A 21713-nucleotide genomic window follows, 5' to 3' on the forward strand; every position below is an offset into this window, starting at 1 on the left:
CTCTCCTGCTGATGTTCAGGTGTATATCAGTATGTAGCGTCTCTACTTTAAAGAGTCCTCTCCTGCTGATGTTCAGGTGTATATCAGTATGTAGTGTCTCTACTTTAAAGAGTCCTCTCCTGCTGATGTTCAGGTGTATATCAGTATGTAGAGTCTCTACTTTAAAGAGTCCTCTCCTGCTGATGTTCAGGTGTATATCAGTATGTAGCGTCTCTACTTTAAAGAGTCCTCTCCTGCTGATGTTCAGGTGTATATCAGTATGAAGAGTCTCTACTTTAAAGAGTCCTAGTCCTCTCCTGCTGATGTTCAGGTGTATATCAGTATGTAGAGTCTCTACTTTAAAGAGTCCTCTCCTGCTGATGTTCAGGTGTATATCAGTATGTAGTGTCTCTACTTTAAAGAGTCCTCTCCTGCTGATGTTTATATCAGTATGTAGAGTCTCTACTTTAAAGAGTCCTCTCCTGCTGATGTTCAGGTGTATATCAGTATGTAGTGTCTCTACTTTAAAGAGTCCTCTCCTGCTGATGTTCAGGTATATATCAGTATGTAGAGTCTCTACTTTAAAGAGTCCTCTCCTGCTGATGTTCAGGTGTATATCAGTATAGCGTCTCTACTTTAAAGAGTCCTCTCCTGCTGATGTTCAGGTGTGTATCAGTATGTAGTGTCTCTACTTTAAAGAGTCCTCTCCTGCTGATGTTCAGGTGTATATCAATATGTAGAGTCTCTACTTTAAAGAGTCCTCTCCTGCTGATGTTCAGGTGTATATCAGTATGTAGTGTCTCTACTTTAAAGAGTCCTCTCCTGCTGATGTTCAGGTGTATATCAGTATGTAGTGTCTCTACTTTAAAGAGTCCTCTCCTGCTGATGTTCAGGTGTATATCAGTATGTAGTGTCTCTACTTTAAAGAGTCCTCTCCTGCTGATGTTCAGGTGTATATCAGTATGTAGTGTCTCTACTTTAAAGAGTCCTCTCCTGCTGATGTTCAGGTGTATATCAGTATGTAGCGTCTCTACTTTAAAGAGTCCTCTCATCTTGTTGTAGTGTTTCCTGGCCAGTGTGCACTCAGTCACATTTGGTTAAATTGCAGTCCTTCAAACACGGTGTTATTAAATTATACATATGCAGTGTTAAGCACCCAGTCTAGACTGGAAATTATTTACGGCCCACTCATCCATCCATCCATTTTCCACTCCCCATCCAGGCCGCGTGGCACCCAGTTAAAGCCCCATTAATGTCTTTTATTAGGTCCGTGGTGTTAATATGTCCTAGAGTTAGGAGGGCCACAATGCCGAGGAAGCAAATATGTCAATCACTTTAAGAACATGAGCAGATTTCCAGTGAGCTTCAGTGCCCGGACTCCCCTTCTCGTTCTGTTTGTACCTCAGATTGTTGCCGTAACGACACGTTGTTCTTCCACTTTGACCATATGTTCTTGGCAGTGACCTGCAGGGAAAAGTCCAGCGAAGAAAAGCACATCTGACTCTTTAAATCTGCTTTTTATTGCAATGTTCCCATTGTCTCTCATGCATGTGTGTTATTGCCTACGACTGGTATTAAAAATCTTAGCCAGACTAATGAATTTTATTACGTGGAGGGTGATCCAGTTGACTGGGGCTTGGTTGTAATGCTCCCCTCCGTCACGTCTGTCTGACATTCTCTCACATCGCACCCCAGACAGGCATTTGGCATGGACTCAAAATGTCCAGACGTCTTACTCACAGCCCCATTGTTTCACATCCCGGGTTGGTAAGCAGCATGATAATTACAGTGGGATGCAGCTCTGCGAAGCGCACAGATGATTAGTTTTCGACTGAAAGAAGAAGCCCACCAGAGCAGATGTGCAACAACAGGTTCACGGTGAGATGTTATCAACCTCTCGACTCACCGGACACACGAGGAGAGGAAAGAGAATGGAGGAGTGAAATGATACGACTCATCTTATCCCTTTCATGTCTTTAGCTTTCTGAATACACTATTGTGACCTGAAAATGTTCTGTACTTGAATGACGTTGGTTTTAGCATTGCTAGCCGTTAGCATTTCCGTAAAGAAATTGGTCAACATGTCCGAGAACTTTTCAACGTCCGGGATAAATGGAAGAAATTCCATTCAAGTCTTACCTGTTTAAAAGCTTAAAGGTCCCCTGTGATCGTAATGCACTTTTTAATGTCTCTAATACATATATTCATCTCCCCTGTGAGGTAAGAGACTCAAAGATGGTCTCTCTTTACCTCCTGATCCAAAACAGGACAGAAACACATGTAAGCCGGTCTGGCTCATAACATTTTCATGAAGCTGCTTCCAACGTGAAATAAAGCGCTGTTTTTAATTTGGTTCTGCAGTGACAATGGGCTTTTTTCAGCCTTGTTTTTTGATCAAATTGTGTTTAGGGGGAGTTATTTTCCATGCAGTATGTCTAAATCATTCAAATTTGTCCGACTTAAACAGATTTTCCCAATCACGGGCGGCTAAATACCGACGAATGGAAACACTGCAAGCCCTTGGGATGACATTGTATCCAGCTCCCAAGATAGGGTTTTGTGTTACAATCGTACAAACCATGCTTCTGTTGAAATGTAGAAATGTGTCCTCTGGTAGAGAGTTGGCAATGATTGAACCCAATTACATGTTTATATAGATGGGAGAAAGCTTCTTTAAAAGTAAAACCAAAATGGTCTGGAGAGCGTGGCGTAATCCCAATTCAAAATGCCATTTTGTCGCCACTTCATTCTCAGACATCTTCATGGCTCCAGTATTATATTTTTATCTTGTCTCCCTGCTGCTGATATGTGCTGTGGATAAATGATTCACAGGATCACCGTCTGTGCTGCTCAGACGCTCAGAATCACGAGTTCACATGCACAGTCTGGAAAATCCCCTCCGCTTCCCCACCTTCCTCTTCCTCTTCCTCTTCCTCCTTCGTGTCCCGACTGTGTCTCGTAGAGGGTCCTTGAAGAGGCGTCTCAGTGGTATCCTCTGTTACCACTCTTACACTTTTTGGGACATCCTGAGTGAGACCAGTCCCTTCTTACAGCTCTTATCGTTACCATGGCTTAGTTGAATACTCGATTCTGATTGATCAATTTGGTTATTCCTCTGTAGCACAGTATTTCTTTCACTGGAGTCAAACAGTGATCACCATGGCTTCTATGAGAGAGCCGTTTAATGTAACCTATGTCTCCTCGTTCCCTCCTTCTTTTCAGATACATCGGGAAATCAGATTCCATCACCATCAGCGTCTGGAACCACAAGAAGATCCACAAGAAGCAAGGAGCCGGGTTCCTGGGCTGCGTCCGCCTTCTGTCCAACGCCATCAACCGCCTTAAAGACACGGGCTGTAAGTGTCAGTATAACTCCTTTTTATTAATATTGCATTCACATGTCTCTTAGGGAAATGAGTCTATAGATGTTCGCCATTGGAAGGAACCATGTTACATATAGAGTGGTTCAAAACGCTCAACATTAGCCTCCTTTAGCTTAGCGGTGGAGACGTGAAGTCATGTGACCGTGCTGTAGTTCCTTTATAGCCCAACATTAGCCTCCTTTAGCTTAGCGGTGGAGACGTGAAGTCATGTGACCGTGCTGTAGTTCCTTTATAGCCCAACATTAGCCGCCTTTAGCTTAGCGGTGGAGACGTGAAGTCATGTGACCGTGCTGTAGTTCCTTTATAGCCCAACATTAGCCGCCTTTAGCTTAGCGGTGGAGACGTGAAGTCATGTCACCGTGCTGTAGTTCCTTTATAGCCCAACATTAGCCTCCTTTAGCTTAGCGGTGGTGACGTGAAATCATGTGACCGTGCTGTAGTTCCTTTATAGCCCAACGTTAGCCGCCTTTAGCTTAGCGGTGGTGAGGTGAAATCATGTGACCGTGCTGTAGTTCCTTTATAGCCCAACGTTAGCCTCCTTTAGCTTAGCGGTGGTGACGTGAAATCATGTGACCGTGCTGTAGTTCCTTTATAGCCCAACATTAGCCTCCTTTAGCTTAGCGGTGGAGACCTGAAGTCATGTGACCGTGCTGTAGTTCCTTTACAGCCTACTAACGTTAGCGTTTTACTTCTAAAATCATAAATGTGCTATAATCCAACTGAAAAATCCCATTGGCTTTTTGCTGAGGGGCTCCTTCCGATGCGGACCTCTGTGTTAACTTCTACAAAAAAGATGTCCTCCCTCCAAATCTCTATGGTAAAATGAGGCATCCATCAAGCCAGATTTATTCCTGTAGTGGGATAAGAAGCAGGGGTTAGGCCTGAGTGACAGAACATAGAGTCGCTCCTTTTTAGAATCCTGACAAAGGCCAGGCCTGTGTGAGAGGGGGGTCCACACTCTGCCAGAACAGGAAGAGCCAATCAGCATCACCCTGCAATTACAGTAAAAATGTCAGAAGCTAACTGGATAAATGAGACGGAGGCTTTAGTAAATGGATCCTGGTTAAAGCTTCTGGAGCTGGAGGGTCGGCTTGGTCTTAGTATTACTGCTTTTCTTATCATTACATTACTGAAGTGTTTTATCTAAATGAGGCTCTAGATGTCAGTCAGTGGAAGGAACCATGTGTCTTATGCAGGAATGAGTCCTAAAACCCGGAAAGGAGTCGGCATTTTCCCACTTCCGCTTCCCTTTTCTGAAAGTCAATGGTTTTCTGTGTGTGTTTTTGGTTGGTAGCCTGAAATAACTGCGATGCCACAGAGATTATATTCTGCAATAATCCAAAATCCAATGGAAAAATCCCATTGACTTTTTGTTGAGGGAACCAGGAAGATGCTGCCTTTTAAGGTCAGCTTACAAAAATACATCATCCCTGAACCCGTCTTTATACATAAGTGTTGCAGTCAACCAAAGACACTTTACAATTAAACTGAAATGTCTGAGGCAACCCGATGACCTCTCCACGGTCTTTTTGGGGGGCATAACTGCAACCGCTAGAAAACGCACAAAACAAAAGAATGACAAACTCTCCCCACAACAGAGAGAACACAACAGATCTACGCTTACACTTTAATGGCTCTGCAATTATGCATGGCTGCTAGAAATGACCGGTTGTCTAGATCGGCAGACGGAGATAGAGGGAGGTTAGTCACAAGGGCATGTTGTGTGTGTTTGAACACATGCTGCCAGTCTGCAGAGGAGACTGAGGGGGAAACTAACGGGGTGAGGAGGAGGCCAGAGCGAGAGGAAATGCAGAGGCAAACCACTCACAGCTGTGGCAAAAGGTTCAGGTTTCCTGTGTCGCTCCAGGAAAACATCAGTGTCAGGGGGCTTCTAGGAACAGACTATAAAGGAACTACAGCACGGTCACATGACTTCCCGTCCCCACCGCTAAGCTAAAGGCGGCTAATGTTGGGCTATAAAGGAACTACGGCACGGTCACATGACTTCACGTCTCCACCGCTAAGCTAAAGGCAGCTAATGTTGGGCTATAAAGGAACTACGGCACGGTCACATGACTTCCCGTCCTCACCGCTAAGCTAAAGGCGGCTAATGTTGGGCTATAAAGGAACTACGGCACGGTCACATGACTTCACGTCTCCACCGCTAAGCTAAAGGCAGCTAATGTTGGGCTATAAAGGAACTACAGCACGGTCACATGACTTCACGTCTCCACCGCTAAGCTAAAGGAGGCTAATGTTGGGCTATAAAGGAACTACAGCACGGTCACATGACTTCACGTCACCACCGCTAAGCTAAAGGCGGCTAATGTTGGACGTGATGACGTTTTAGTCATGTCATTTAGACACTTCAATGCACCGTAGAACAAAATGTGAACATCTCTTCAGCTTGTGTTATCCAAAGACCTTATTTTAGGATCAGAACCGAAAAGCACATTCAGAAAACCATTGACTAACAGACGACGGGAATCCAAAAGTACTAAACTGCTGACTCATTCCTGCAGCATGTTGTGTGTAAATGGCTGCATTGAAACATATGTACTACATATTTCTGTGTGTTTTCTCTGCGGCTGCTGACCCTCGGTTTGACCGTTGGCTGTTTGGGTCGTTGTTTAGTCTAGACAGACATCCTGAGCTGATCTGCATGACACCCAGACAACAGAGCGCAGATAGTGGCATTTCTCATGTCTGCAGCTTGGACCTTTTTTTTTAGCTCTTGTTTCTTTTTTTGTTCCTCTCCGCCTGTTCTATCTCTCTCTCTTTCACACTCTCTCTCCATCTCTCTCTCCCTCTCAAATTCCGCAGACTTTAAGAAGTTCAGACAAAGAGTTTCCAGACTTTGGCAGAGGTTCATGTCCATGCTAAGACTGAGCGGAATAGTGCAGGCTTTGTACTGAAATTTGTCAAATGTTTGACCTCTGCATTTGAACTGGAGCCGGCTCTGTACCGATGCTCAGGGAGATTTTTACAGCCCGTGGCTGTTCCACAAAAACCCACCATCTGTTCTCGGGCAGAGCCAAGCTGTGGTCTGCAGACGGGAGGGAGGGAGAGGGATGGATAATACTGACTGAGGGATGTAAATGATACCCAGCAGTAGAGGGGTGCAATGAGTCCTAGAACAAGGAAGTTAGTCAGCATTTTACCCCTTCTGCTTCCCTTCTCTGGAAGTCAATGGCTTTCTGGGTGTGTTTGAAACAAGCTCTGTGGTTAACAGAAGCTGGGTAGATTTAGCTGATGATTGTTTATCAAAATACTCTTATATTTTGTGAAAGCATCATCCCGTAGAGTGGTGCAGGAATGAGTCCTGAACCAGGAAAAAAGTGGGCATTTCCCTCCTTCCGTTTTTTGTTTGTTTGGAAGTCAGTGGTTTTCTGAACGTGTTTTTGGTTGGTTTTACTTCAGAAACCATAAAGTGGTGTTAATGTGGAGATTATCGTACTGAACAAAACATGTTGGCATCATAAACGTTTGAGATTATTCTTCTGCAAATTCCAATGGAGAAATCCCATTGAACCAGGGAGATGCTGCCTTCAGGGTCAGCTTGTAAAAGTCACTGTACCTCTTTAGAGGTTTGTCTGACCAGGGGAAAATGCAACACAATGCTACCTAATTGTCAGCTCCAGTCTGAATAATTTCTTGTATATTTGTACTTAACTTAATTAAATATCCGATTAGATGGAAGCAGTTCATATTCACTGTTCCGAACATGCTCGTTTCCATGTAAATAATTAAACCTCTTTCCCCTTTCTTCTCATTCCCTGTTTGTCTCTCTTTCTTTTCCACTTCCTCTTTCTGTCGTCTCTCCACAGACCAGAGACTAGACCTGAACAAGCTGAGTCCCAGCGACAGCGACACGGTCAGAGGACAGATAGTGGGTGAGTACAGAACGACAGGCAAAACCAGGATGCATTCAGGGTCACAAACATATCGCGAAAAACGGCCACTTTAACTGAGATTCAAATAAAAGTTGCACAAAAACCAAAATAGTTATTCTGGGATGTTCTCCAAGACCGTCTGCTTCAGCATGAGGTCAGATGTGCAGCACGTTGTCACTTGGTGTTAAATACTCAGAGAGGTGGGACACTGACCGCTAATGGGCAGCGTTTACAGCTAAAGCAAACAAACCGAGAGCCAAGGTTAACTATTTTAAAGTCATTACCGTGTTATCCTCTAAATGATCTCGTCATCTTTGAATCGTAGCTTTGACATTTCTCTCATGGAGCTTCTAATGGTTTTCCAGGCTCTGTTTTATAGCTGTGACGAGGCATACACTGCATACGTATTTAAAATGAAAGTCTATGATGAAATATGTTCGTAAATAACACACCGTTTAGACCAGAGGATGACAAGGATGAGTTTAAACACAAACTATGATGGGAAAAAAAACACAAATGTAGTTTCAGATATTTCAGATTTGCCTAATAAGTTTACACTGACATCACTGATGCTTTAAGGAAAGAAACGAGGCGATATTTAAGCTAAACTACACTTAAAAAATCCAAAATGTTTGCAGTTAACAGTAAATAAGACTTTAGTTGTGCTCCTGTTTTTACTTCGATGAAACTGAAACGCCCAGAATTGTAATCGACTAAAATGAACCAAATTTATATCTGAAAAAATGGGATTTTCTTGTAGAAAACTTTAAATAAAATAATAGTTAAGTATATCAAATTATTTTAAAAATGACAGTATAGTATGTGGAAAAATCATAAAGTGTGTAAAAAAAAAAACATACAAATAAGTCACAGTTTGTTGAACAAAATATTGAGAGAATAGTGTCAATGACTCAAAATATCAAAGAGAATTGTAGTTTAGCTGTCGAGAAATATGTAACAGATCATAAGATAGCATATACATTTAATGTTTGTTTCATTCAGCTTGTAATATGTCAAAAAAAGAAAGGAAATCCCAGTGTTCTGTGTGGAAAAATATTAAAGAAATGTAGAAAATACAGTGAGACATTACTACACTAAATTAAAATCAAATTAAATAAAGCATTGAGTATTACCCATTCTCTTCTGAAACATCCATCCCATCCATCCCAGCCTTCATATAAAACATCAGATTATATTTCATAACTTCAGACCCCGTCCTTTAAGCCCCTGCAGGATACCGCTGTTCCTGTTCCTCATAAAGATATACAGCTCTGTGTTCGGCCCGGATACAGTATCTGTAGTGCTCTGTAGTAAGTGTGTGTGCATCTGTGTGCCATGTGTTCCTGCAGTCAGCCTGCAGTCCAGGGACCGGATCGGCACCGGCGGCCCCGTGGTGGACTGCAGCCGGCTGTTTGACAACGATCTCCCAGACGGGTGAGCCACTCATATCGTCTCAGGAGGAGTTCAGTGAGAGGCTGTTGCAAATACTCAAAGCTGCGTTCAAGAACAGCGGGGGAAAAGATGCATGGATTATGATGTTTGCATGTGTAGAGAACGCACATTACATTACATTCAGAGCAAAAGGAAACCTAACGTTTGACAACCAAGAGGTTTGACAACAATTACTTTAGAAAAACAAGAGACTTTGCACACTCCAGAGTCCTTAAAGATCAAAAACATGTCTTTCTTTTTACATTTTGAAGGACTTTTGCAGCTTTCTTGGTCTTTAATATATCAATTAAGGTGCCATATTGCTTAGGTTTGGTTAAAGCAAATGCAAGCAACGTTAAGGTACACTTTTCAAATCATCTCGTCGTCTTTTATCCGTAGCTTTTGACAGTTTTTCCTTATAATTGAGGAGCTTCGAATGAATATCCGTTGACCCCACAGCGGTGTAACGGCAAACCTAATGACCAATGGCAATGGAGGATGCAAACAAACATAGGAAAGGCATTTTGCCAAACACTTTGCTTTATATATCAGAAAGTCGTCTGACTTCTCGCCAAACAAATCAGAAATCGTGTAAAAAACCCTCAGATTTCTCGTACTAATTTGCCATTCCTTGGTGTGTGAAAACACCACTCGTACGTTGCTTTTTTCTCCCCTAAATTTGAGTATTTTGAATGTGTGATTAACTGCCTGTATGTTTGTGCCTCCAGCTGGGAGGAGAGGAGGACGGCGTCGGGGAGGATCCAGTATCTGAACCACATCACACGCACCACGCAGTGGGAGAGGCCGACCAGGTGAGTCCACTCAAAACTCAGACCTCTTAACTCAGGCAGGAAAGAGGGGACAAACGATCCCATCCCTGACCTCAGTGCCCTCAGACTGGAGTAGAAGTAGAGGAGGTGTCAGACGGAGTTTAATGATGCGGACGAGCCAGGAGGTCACGGAGCTGACAGGAGCGGAAATCTCCCCCCGCTCCCTCTCCGTGTTTATCCATGTTTCTGTTCATCTGTTCCTCCTTTATCAGACGCCCGGATGTGTATGGATTTCCCATTTAGCACCTGAAGACTCTCTAAATGCTGCCTATTGATCTGCTGCTGTTTGAAGGGATCTCTCATTTAACAGCTTCTCATACGCTTTCTTTCTAAGGGCTTGGAATTATATCGATATTATATGTGATGTTAGGCTAGATATCGTCTCAGATGTTGTAATATCTTGAGTGTTATCTTTTCCTGCTTTTAATGAATGCATTACAGTAAAGTGAAACTGAATTTACCAGACAGAACTTTATCTAGTGAGTCAAAAACTTGTTATACCCCAACATTAGCCTCCTTTAGCTTAGCGGTGGTGACGTGAAGTCATGTGACCGTGCTGTAGTTCCTTTATAGCCCAACATTAGCCTCCTTTAGCTTAGCGGTGGAGACGTGAAGTCATGTGACCGTGCTGTAGTTCCTTTATAGCCCAACATTAGCCTCCTTTAGCTTAGCGGTGGTGACCTGAAGTCATGTGACCGTGCTGTAGTTCCTTTATAGCCCAACATTAGCCTCCTTTAGCTTAGCGGTGGTGACCTGAAGTCATGTGACCGTGCTGTAGTTCCTTTATAGCCCAACATTAGCCTCCTTTAGCTTAGCGGTGTTGACGTGAAGTCATGTGACCGTGCTGTAGTTCCTTTATAGCCCAACATTAGCATCCTTTAGCTTAGCGGTGGAGACGTGAAGTCATGTGACCGTGCTGTAGTTCCTTTATAGCCCAACATTAGCATCCTTTAGCTTAGCGGTGGAGACGTGAAGTCATGTGACCGTGCTGTAGTTCCTTTATAGCCCAACATTAGCATCCTTTAGCTTAGCGGTGTTGACGTGAAGTCATGTGACCGTGCTGTAGTTCCTTTATAGCCCAACATTAGCCTCCTTTAGCTTTTTAGCTTAGTGGTGTTGACGTGAAGTCATGTGACCGTGCTGTAGTTCCTTTATAGCCCAACATTAGCCTCCTTTAGCTTAGCAGTGGTGACGTGGAGTCATGTGACCGTGCTGTAGTTCCTTTATAGCCCAACATTAGATTTTTACTTCAGAAATCACAAAGTAGTATTAATGTGTGGAGGTTATCCTGCTTAAACAAAACGTTTATTAATTATATATTGACCTTTGATTATCTCCCCCTCCCCTCAGGCCGGCCTCAGAGTACTCCAGCCCCGGCCGTCCTCTCAGCTGCATCGTGGATGAAAACACGCCGGTCAGCACCAACGGGGCGACGCCCACCACGGTACCGCCACCGATCAACGGGGAACAGCGAGCCCAGGAGAGACGGGTCCGCTCACAGAGGCACCGCAACTACATGAGCAGAACCCACCTGCACACGCCCCCTGACCTCCCCGAGGGATACGGTTAGTGTGGCACAGAGGGGTCGGGCCGTACATGGGCTCCTGCAACATCCAAAATCTGCAGTATCTGGTAACGGCGAAATCTGAATTGTGGAGCTGCGGAGATTATTTTAGAGACTTCATTTAAAAGAAATTGCCTGGTCCATGAACATAGGCTCAAAACAAGCCTTACCTAGCTAAGTTTAGCACCCAAGGTAGAAAATAACCACTATGCTTTCTGAGTTCACTTAACAGTCAAGTCTCATCTGAATTCATGCTTTTCCAGGTCTGTCTGCAAGAATGAAAGCAAGCAACCTTTAAATGCTTGTTTTCTGGACAGAGTTCATTAGCACTAGGCTGAGCTTGTGTTATAGCTGACATGTTTAATGCCAAGGCTTTAATACACCTGCCTGCATTAGTGTCTGGTTTATACACACTTTAGGAACAAAATGAATCACAACGCAAGGTAAATAAAACACCCCTCTTGCTATTTTTGCCGACGATTGGACTGTAAGGGAGCCTGGAGAGACAAGTGAGTGAGACAGAATGGAGAGGAAAGAGGCATTTCTCTACTTCCAGTTGTAATATGTTGTGTAGTAATGGTGGAGATGATGAAGAGGTTCTTGAGTTCATCTGAGGAGGATGTGACGGTGCATCTGAAAACTGTTTGCAGCCCACAGCACTCTGCTATGAATACTGTATGCCCAGCCTCTCCTATCTTAAGACGGATAAATATTTAATATTCTGATTGCACTATAGCCGGGGTTTTATCCTCCTTGCACGCCGTGGTTATTGTGCTGCTGCTCTGACTCCAATCTGTGTCCTCATTCAGCTCCGCACCAGGAGCCTGAGATACTGGCTCCATTTGAGACAACCTAATTGAATTGATCTGGCTGTTAAAGGCTGGCTGGCGGCGGCCGTTCACCCCACCCCCCCACCCCCCCGCCCTCTGTGCTCCTCTGTGCACACAGTCAAACAATCAGAAGCATTCATGTGAGAGCAAACAAGCTGCACACAGCCCGGAGGGAGCTTGGTTTACCCTCACAGTGAGATCTGTGCAGGATCTGAGGAGCCGGAGACACGGAGGCTCATCACGTCTTTGCACTTATAGCTCTCAGAGTCCAGAGCTTGTGCCGGATCGCCCTCACCCTGCAGCGCTGCCGGGTCTTGGCCTTAAAAACTTAAGCGCCTACGATCTCTCTGTCCGGCACGAAGAACCCAAGGGATTAACCTGCAACACTTCAAAGCTGTGCAGAAGCAGAGGCACCCAGGTTGCAAAGCGTCTCAAACACGACCAATCATCCCCTCCCTACAGGCCTCGGTTAAACCAGACAATCCAGCACATGCACTTCGCTCTGTGTCAGCCAATCGGCTTGCTCCTCCATCTCAGCGAGTGGGCCTGTTTGCTATCCTGGCTCCTGATTGGTGGACTGAGCTCCCCATGGACATCAGGACAGAAGAGACTCTCCAGATCTTCCATCGTAAACTGAAAATGCATCTTTTTTTTAAGCATTTTATTTATAGAACTTTTTCAATTTACAGAACACAAAACAATACACCATCCCGCCCACCCACTCCCACAAGGCTACAAAATAAAATAACTAAATAAATAAATAAAGATGTGCACATGTTCTCACACCTGCACAGTCCTAGTGACATGGACGCACTTGTACTCACGCACATATAACCATACATGTGACTTATACACACAAAAGCATACACACATATACACATGTACCCATATACAAGTGCATACTCGCAAGTACAAATGCATCTGATCCACCCAAAAGGAGAAAATAATAAATACCTAGCATATGTAGGCTCCCATAAAGTACACTCCTGCACAGAAGACATGATGGGGAAAATCTTATCTGTTTCATAAATCCAGCTGGTCACTCTACATCTGCAAAGGCTGGCATGCTAAAGGGATGTCAGGTGAAAGATGTGTTCTCAATAAACTCTATAAAGGGAGTCCAGGTTTGAATAAATCTGTCTTTGTTACTGTTACGGCTATATTTTAGTTTCTCTAGTGGAATCATAGAGAGCACCTCTTCAACCCAGTGTTTGAACGAGGGAGGGCTTACCGACTTCCACTGTATGAGAATTGATCTCGGCGCCATCAGGGTTAAAAACGCTACGGCATTCGTCTGTAAGTTAGTCAAATGTTTTTCTGGAAGTATTGTCCCAAAGATGGCGATTACTGGGTCAGGGTCTACATTAACACCACGTATATAAGATATAGCTTCAAAAATGTTGGTCCAGAAGCCGTTTAGAGACCTGCATGACCAAAACATGTGACCCACTGTAGCCGGATTGTGGCTGCATCTTGGACATTCAGGATTGACGTTAGGGTATATTCTGGCCAGTTTCTCATTTGAATAGTGCAGTCTATGTACAACTTTGAATTGGATAAGACCATGCAAAGAGATGTGGTGTGTATACGCTTCAAACCTTTTTGCCATGTCTCCTCGGATAGTGCAATGTCTAAGTCCTTTTCCCAAAATGCATCTTTTTTGATGCATCTTGGCAATTAAAGAAATGGAGCACTTTATAGAGTTAGCTCAGGCCTTGGGACGTGCTTGAAGTGAATATATCTGACCTTCCTTGTAGTTTGGAGTTAAATTCTCTATATTTTTTGCACTTACTGTAAGTCGCTTTGGATAAAAGTGTGGGGAGTTCATTATCAATGTGAGCACAGCTTTTGTTTCTGTGGGGGATGGCATGATGTGGCTCCTAAAGGGCTCTTATTGTTAGAAAAGCAGACTGGTTTTGAAGTGGTTTGCAACTTGAATCAACTGGGAACCAAACTAGCCGCTGCGTTGAGTCACCCTGAGCTCAGCTGAGTGGAACAGCAGCCTCAGTCCAGCCCCTCCTCACCTGTCTCCCCCCCTCCTCACTCTCTCTGTCTGCAGCTCCTCAGGAGAGCCAGCAGACGTCACCCTGTGTGTCTCACATACATCAGACACTCATCAGGGTGGGGTGGGGTGGGGGGTTTCTGGGAGGTCATGTGAACATGCGTGTTAAAGACAGGGCGGTGGGTCCAGAGGGAGCAGAGCGGTCTGACAGCAGGCGTCATGGAAACATCTCAGACAGGCGCTGACGAGTGAGCTCACCAAGCCAGGAGTCTGATCACCACATCACTCCTCTTCCTCTCCTCTCTTCTTCTTCCTCTCCTCTCTTCTTCTCCTCTCCTCTCCCCTTTCTCTCCTCTTCCTCCTCCTCGCCCTCTCTTCCTCTTCCTCTTCTCTCCCTCTCCTCTTCCTTTCCTCTCTGTCAGCATGTGGGACATGAATTAAACCCCATTTAATTTTCCATATATTTGACATAATTGAATTGACCTTTTAATTGAATTGTCTTCATTTGATTTGAATTTATGTCTTTTTTTATTTGACTCTTATTATATATTTATTTATTTTACTCAAATTGTATTTTTAAAGTATTTGTTCAGTAGTACCTGGAATGAAGTTTTATGGTATTGATTGATCTAATATTCTCATGTCTGTGTGTCCCTACAGAGCAGAGGACGACGCAGCAGGGTCAGGTCTACTTCCTGCACACGCAGACCGGCGTCAGCACGTGGCACGACCCCAGAGTCCCACGGTACGTCCGTGCGGTTATCAGTCAGCCTTTTACAGCTGTTGTTTAAATGCTTTAGTTTAAGTCACAGTTAATTATACATTTTCCTAGTCCTGTGTCCAATGTCCTTTTTTAAGTCATCAGAATATATGGAGCAATTCAGTCAATCTAGTCTTGCCGGAACCAAACATTTTGAGAATTCTGCAGACACCTCATTTTTTAAAATACCTTTTAGTCTTTTTTCTTCTTGGTTGATATGGTCCTAGTTTGTGCTACATCATAAAGATAAAGGGTTCTCGTCATGTTTACTCACAGATGTCTCTCACGATATTAAAGCTGACAGGAACACAACACATTTTTTTTCCATTCCCACTTTGTATAGTTTTTCTCCTTTTTACGATCCACCGTATAAACCGTAAGAACATAAAACACAGGAATAATAAACGGCTTACACGAGAATCCGGTCCACAGATGCTCACAGAGGCTCATGGGTAGTCAGGCATGTGTGTCGTATTGATTATCAGATCCTAAAAGAAACGCACACACAGATCTGCTGGTGCGATCTATAGAACATGACTGATATTACAGTACCTGGCCTACTGCTTCTTTCAGTGTATGACCAACTATAGGCACAGTAGGGGGCGCTACTGAGCTATTTCAACACATGTACGACATTTTTGTACAAAACGTCGGCGATTCTGGCGAGCACAACAATTACGTGTGTGAAGCTCATTCCAGCGAAATGTGCAAAATGTAGAAATGTGGTGAAATTCTGGATGTTGAGAAACACATTAGTGGTGTTTATGGCGCCCCCTATGGGCCAGGAGGAAAATGCATTGACAGGCTTCTTCCCCAACACGGACTGAAGCAATCCACCAACGCTTATGATGATCGGATGAATAGTTGATGAGCATTTGGACCGATTACACACTCTTTAGTCTCTTGAAATCCCCAATTGTCTTTACCCATTTGGTGTCAATAGAAGGAAACATTTTGGCCACTGAGCTGATGCTAATGCTCATTAGCAAAGTGAGGTTTTTTTAGTAGAGCACATTCAGTTGGACACTCACTCCAAATTTCAGATGAATCAGACGTACCGAGCACGTTTTTTTTTCGTGCTAAAGCTGGCCAAACCACAGAAGACACTTGCAATGTTTACCTGTCCTGAAGTCCGTGTTTTCGACCATGCTAAGTCCCTTTTAAAAACAAGGACAACTAGCACTACAGTCCTTGGGCCAGATGCTATCAATAATAGACGACAGATATTATAAATCCTGGCCTGCTGCGTGCATTCTCTCAGTGTCTGAGTGATGGATGATGGTTTTATCGCTCTTGATAGGAGAGTATTGGTCACGCCACACCTCGCCCTGCGCTCTGACAACTCGCTGCCAAGCTCTCATCGCTCGTGAGGCTCCGAGTCCCCTTTTGGCTTTAAAACCCCCCTGAAATACAGTCAGCGCATAGCGGAGCAGAGAGCAGGCCTGCTGTAATTTCTGAGTCGTTCCGTCTCCGTGGAGTCCAGATGAAATGGGTTGCACGGCAGCAGTAAATAATTTAGATGGGAGGAAGAAGAAAAATAGAATAAAAGTGATTCCTCAGACATCTCGGAATCTCGCAGTTAGTCAGAGCTCTGGTATGTTTTAAACTTCCAATATGATGCGTCTCTCTTTTACCCCCCCCCCCCCCCCCCGTCCCACCCAGTGATATTTTTCATACATTCCTGCTTTATTGTGTGTTCTTCTGCAGGGTAATGTGAACTGAATCAGAGAAAGAGAAACCTTTCCTCCAAAATATATGATCAATTTTCACCCAAATTAACTTAGTGGAGATTTTATGACTCCCTCGTTAAAGCTGTGCTGGAACAGGACTAGCCGCTAGGCTAAAGGAGGCTAATGTTGGGCTATAAAGGAACTACAGCACAGGTCACATGACTTCACGTCTCCACCGCTAAGCTAAAGGAGGCTAATGTTGGGCTATAAAGGAACTACAGCACGGTCACATGACTTCACGTCTCCACCGCTAAGCTAAAGGTGGCTAATGTTGGGCTATAAAGGAACTACAGCACGGTCACATGACTTCACGTCTCCACCGCTAAGCTAAAGGCGGCTAATGTTGGGCTATAAAGGAACTAAAGCACGGTCACATGACTTCACGTCACCACCGCTAAGCTAAAGGCGGCTAATGTTGGGCTATAAAGGAACTAAAGCACGGTCACATGACTTCACGTCTCCACCGCTAAGCTAAAGGCGGCTAATGTTGGGCTATAAAGGAACTAAAGCACGGTCACATGACTTCACGTCTCCACCGCTAAGCTAAAGGCGGCTAATGTTGGGCTATAAAGGAACTACAGCACGGTCACATGACTTCACGTCTCCACCGCTAAGCTAAAGGCGGCTAATGTTGGGCTATAAAGGAACTACAGCACGGTCACATGACTTCACGTCACCACCGCTAAGCTATGAACAAAATGCTAAAATCTCTTAGGGTTCAGTTTTTCATTTCCCCATCCCACTTGAAATTATTTTTCATACATTCCTTTTTTTTATTGTGTGCTCTTCCTCAGAGACCTGAGTAATGTGAACTGTGAGGAGCTGGGTCCTCTTCCTCCTGGATGGGAGATACGCAACACAGCCACCGGGAGGGTCTACTTTGTCGACCACAACAACCGAACCACGCAGTTCACAGACCCGCGCCTCTCCGCCAACCTGCATCTAGTCCTAAAGTGAGTGCTCCAGTGCAGGAGAAATGTTCCGGGGGAAATAAATGAGACGGTTCATAAAATAAAACAGGGTATAAAAAGCAGAGAGATTTATTTCCCCGTCTCGTTTTCTCTTTGTTTTGCAGTCCTAGCCCAAGCCCCAACGGCTCTCGAGGGGGCATCGAGAGTCAGAATGTCAGGTAAGGCTTTCGGGCTTCACACCAGCAGACTGGAACACACACACACACACACACACACACACACACACACACACACACACACACACACGAACACACACACTCTCATTCCCAGACACTCTGCCTCCCCCTCAGTGGATGTTTTACAGCTGGATCCTGTGCCAAGGTGTGTTTGCCACCTGTAGAGCTTCAGAGTTCTGCACATCACACACGCGCACACACACACACACACACAAATATATAAATTCCTGAGCCCCAGTTTTTGATCATAACGACGTTTTAGCACACAATCCGTCACAAAGCGTTGGCCAGACATCAGATGGGCGAGTGGAAAGCGGGGCTGCTGTGTCTGAGGCCGCGGCGCGTCTTACATCCAGGAAACGGTGCATAAACTCCATGCTGTGTGTGTGTGTGTGTGTGTGTGTGTGTGTGTGTGTGTGTGTGTGTGTGTGTGTGTGTGTGTGTGTGTGTGTGTGTGTGTGTGTGTGTGTGTGTGTGTGTGTGTGTGTGTGTGTGTGTGTCCATCCATCTGTGCGTCAGTTCATGCTCCTGCGCTCGCTACATGCCTTGTGTGCATGGACGCACGTGTTCAGAATCTCTTCCCCCTGTGCAGCTGTTCAAACACACACTGTGCGGCGATAGCCTCAGAATTACCCAGAGGTCCTTGCTGCACAAAGGTGGAGCAGTGTACGCAGGGCCTCCTCCGCCTGACCTCATTCCTCCTCCAGATCAGGTTTCCTTTTTTTCTTCTTCAGACGGATCAAAGAACGTGTTTGGGTTTTTGCTTCACTTTTTTTTTTCATCCTGTGAAACAGACTTGCAGCCCGGCACGCCACATTTGTTTTTAATTTGAGGAGTTTATGCCCAGATGTGAGAGATTATCATGCATAGAACTTCTACCGTATATTTATTCTGGGGGGATTATTAGTGCACATCAAAGGGAGGAAGTGGGCGTGTTTTTGGGAGCGTTACTTTAAAAATGTAATCAGAAGCCTGACCTGAAAATATAACAGTAAGCATTTCCACAATATCAAATACAAGAGACTAGAAATATCAGATATAATATTTCAGTTGTGTAAGACGACAGAATAATGTGAGTTGAGAAAAGAAGAAACCAAGATATTTAGGATAAAAAATGATTGTATTGATAAAAGTCAGATTTATTAAGAAAATTCTGGTAATTTTGAAGAAATAGTCGGAGATTCAAAAAAGTCGAAATTTATAGGAAACAATCTGATTTTCTTTTTGGGAAAAAAAATGTAATTTGAAAGAATTCCTGAAATTTGAAAAAAACTAATAATTTTGAAGAAATATTCAGAAATTAGAAAATCAAAAGGAAAAAACATTGGGAAACAAAAAGTGTGAATTTTAAAAGATGATTCGGGCCACATGAAGAAGAAAATAGATAGAATCTATCTATTAAAGAACTTAATAGAGGGACATTTTTAAAAGTCGAAATTTAGAACAAAAGTCGGAAAGTAAAAGATAAAACTTTGAAAAAATAATCTGACAATTAAAAAAAGTAACTTCTTTTAGGAGAAAATTGATCATTTTAAAGAAAAAGTCCAAATTTAGAAAAATAAATCAGAAAAGAAAAGTAGAAAGAAAAATAAATTGGGAAACAAGAAGTGTGAGTTTTAAAAAGGAGATGATTTGGGCCGGATGTAAAAAAGTCAGTAGGCAGTAGGCGTATGGATTCACCCTCGCAGTATTAGCCTTCAGAACAGAACAGCTGACAGAGGAGAGATAACATCTGAATATTATTTTATTCACAGGCAAAGTTATTGGTTTCTTTGCAGCTTTTAGTGAGAAATTGTCATTAAATGAACGTGTTAAAATCCTCCTAAACTCACAAACTGTTAGATCTAAGTGCCGTACGTATCCTGGTTATTCAAGGACACATGGACCTGAGATTTGTGGGAGGACTTGTATATAAACAGTGCATTCTCATCACATTGACACTGTAAAAAAAGTGTATTTATTTACAGTTTCTGTCCCAACTTAAGCCGTCCATTACCGCTAGACTTTGGAGGGACTTTCACGCTCGTGACTGGAAAAGATATCATGGATTTCCATCAACACATCTGCCTTTTATCAAGCCCGGGATTTTAGAAATGTTCACCCCTGGCGTGCCGTCATCCCGCAAAAATGTTTCGATATATATGTGTCTGTCAAAGTTACAGTTTATGGCCTTTTTTTATTTGCTAAAGACACTGCCTGAGCTTCCAGACCGGGGGTTTCTGGGTATATGTCCCCCTGTGATGTTGCAATCTTCCCCCAAATTCAAGTTTAAAAAGGTAACTCGATCTTTGGCTGCAGGATCGCCCTCCGTACAGGAACATCTCCCAGACATTTGTGATCAGTTGCCCAGTGAAAACATTGCTTTTACTGCGCCAACGTTAAGCAACATGCACCAGCTCCTCGGCAGAGATGTTGGAAAGAGAAGAGAGAGCTCTGAAACCAGGCGAGAGACGAGCAGGAATGTCTGATTTATGGGTGAACGTGCAGGATGAGATGCTCTCCCTCCCTCTGAGTTGTGTTTGGGTGCTGTCGTTGCCCTCCCTAACCTCCCCTCCCATCCGTGAGTCTAGTCTGCAGGAAATAAAAAGGATTCAGGAGGACGTCTCCAGTGTCCTATGGGGCCCCGCTGCGGCTTTCTGGGATCGCAGGAAGTGACCTGCAAAAACTGGTTTCTACCGGGCAGACAGCAGAAACCAGACTCAGTCACTCTGGTGAGGAGACGTTGTCACTGTGGTCGAGGAGAATGCAAATCGTAGGGAGGATGGTGAAGAGAAGCAGATTAAGTCAAGACGTTTCAGACTGTACTCTGAAACACAGTCTGAAACATCATTAATGAGGCTGGATTTCGGGGCTTCAGCTTGTTTCAGAGCACTTGAAGAATGAAATGGTAAAGGGGTGATGCATTTCTGTAGTGGTCCCTGAAGGCATCATCTCCCTGGCTCTCCTCCAAAGCTAATGTTGGGCTATAAAGGAACTACAGCACGGTCACATGACTTCACGTCACCACCGCTAAGCTAAAGGAGGCTAATGTTGGGCTATAAAGGAACTACAGCACGGTCACATGACTTCAAGTCTCCACCGCTAAGCTAAAGGTGGCTAATGTTGGGCTATAAAGGAACTACAGCACGGTCACATGACTTCACGTCTCCACCGCTAAGCTAAAGGCGGCTAATGTTGGGCTATAAAGGAACTACAGCACGGTCACATGACTTCAAGTCTCCACCGCTAAGCTAAAGGAGGCTAATGTTGGGCTATAAAGGAACTACAGCACGGTCACATGACTTCAAGTCTCCACCGCTAAGCTAAAGGCGGCTAATGTTGGACGTGATGACGTTTAGTCGTCTCATTTAGACACTTGTTTGCCACCACTGTTTTTATATCCACCAGTGGGGTATTTAATGACATATTTTAAGTGGTAGAACAAAAATTTCTTCAGCTTGTGTTTCCCACAGACATAGATCAGGGTAACAACCAAAAACACTTTCAAGCCGAAAATGGATGGAGACCAAACTAGCTAAAAATGCTGACTCATTCTTAATGTTAGGACTAATTCCTGCATCACTGTGTTGATTTAGCAGACTACCAGACAGACGTGTGTGTTTGGGCACACACACACACACACCCACACCCACCCCCATCAGAGTCCACTGTGCACATTATCCTTTAGTGCCGGCCCAATAAAGGCTCTTTTCATTCTGTGTGTGTGTGTGTGTGTGTGTGTGTGTGTGTGTGTGTGTGTGTGTGTGTGTGTGTGTGTGTGTGTGTGTGTGTGTGTGTGTGTGTGTGTGTGTGTGTGTGTGTGTGTGTGTGTGTGTGTGTGTGTGTGTGTGTGTGTGTGTGAGATGCCTCCCCACTGTGCCCCCCTCTGAGGCGGTCTTCCTTACACAGTGCCTGGTTCAAAACTCTCCCTATAGCCGCAGTGGAGACCCCCTGTCCTCATTAACCACAGAGGATGTTCTCAGACACACTGGATTTGAAACATGTCATCAATCGCTGCTTTCTTTTTAAGCTCTTAGCACATTTGGGTCTCATTTTCTGAGAATAAAAGAAGTCTTGGCCTAGCCCGAGACCCCCACTGACTATTACATACCCCACAAACATTATGCAAGACATTAATGTTGTTTTTAAAATACTGCGAGCCATGTTCATCTCTCTAAATGTGTC

General features: G+C 44.1%; 1 protein-coding gene across 4 annotated transcripts in view; it reads left to right on the forward strand.

Annotated features, from left to right (window-relative positions):
• Positions 1-21713, forward strand: part of smurf2 (SMAD specific E3 ubiquitin protein ligase 2) — a 59394-nt gene that overhangs the window by 29801 nt on the left and 7880 nt on the right. For 2 of the 4 annotated variants that reach the window (XM_063904371.1, XM_063904374.1), the window contains 8 exons: positions 3202-3341; positions 7190-7255; positions 8605-8689; positions 9415-9498; positions 10867-11081; positions 14573-14657; positions 17197-17355; positions 17478-17531. In XM_063904371.1, coding sequence (XP_063760441.1) covers positions 3202-3341; positions 7190-7255; positions 8605-8689; positions 9415-9498; positions 10867-11081; positions 14573-14657; positions 17197-17355; positions 17478-17531 — 888 coding nt within the window. The remainder of the gene's footprint in view (positions 1-3201; positions 3342-7189; positions 7256-8604; positions 8690-9414; positions 9499-10866; positions 11082-14572; positions 14658-17196; positions 17356-17477; positions 17532-21713) is intronic. The other 2 variants (XM_063904372.1, XM_063904375.1) reach the window with 1 other exon arrangement.

Source organism: Eleginops maclovinus, chromosome 16 (genome assembly GCF_036324505.1).
Source record: "Eleginops maclovinus isolate JMC-PN-2008 ecotype Puerto Natales chromosome 16, JC_Emac_rtc_rv5, whole genome shotgun sequence".
NCBI classification, from domain to species: Eukaryota; Metazoa; Chordata; class Actinopteri; order Perciformes; family Eleginopidae; genus Eleginops; species Eleginops maclovinus.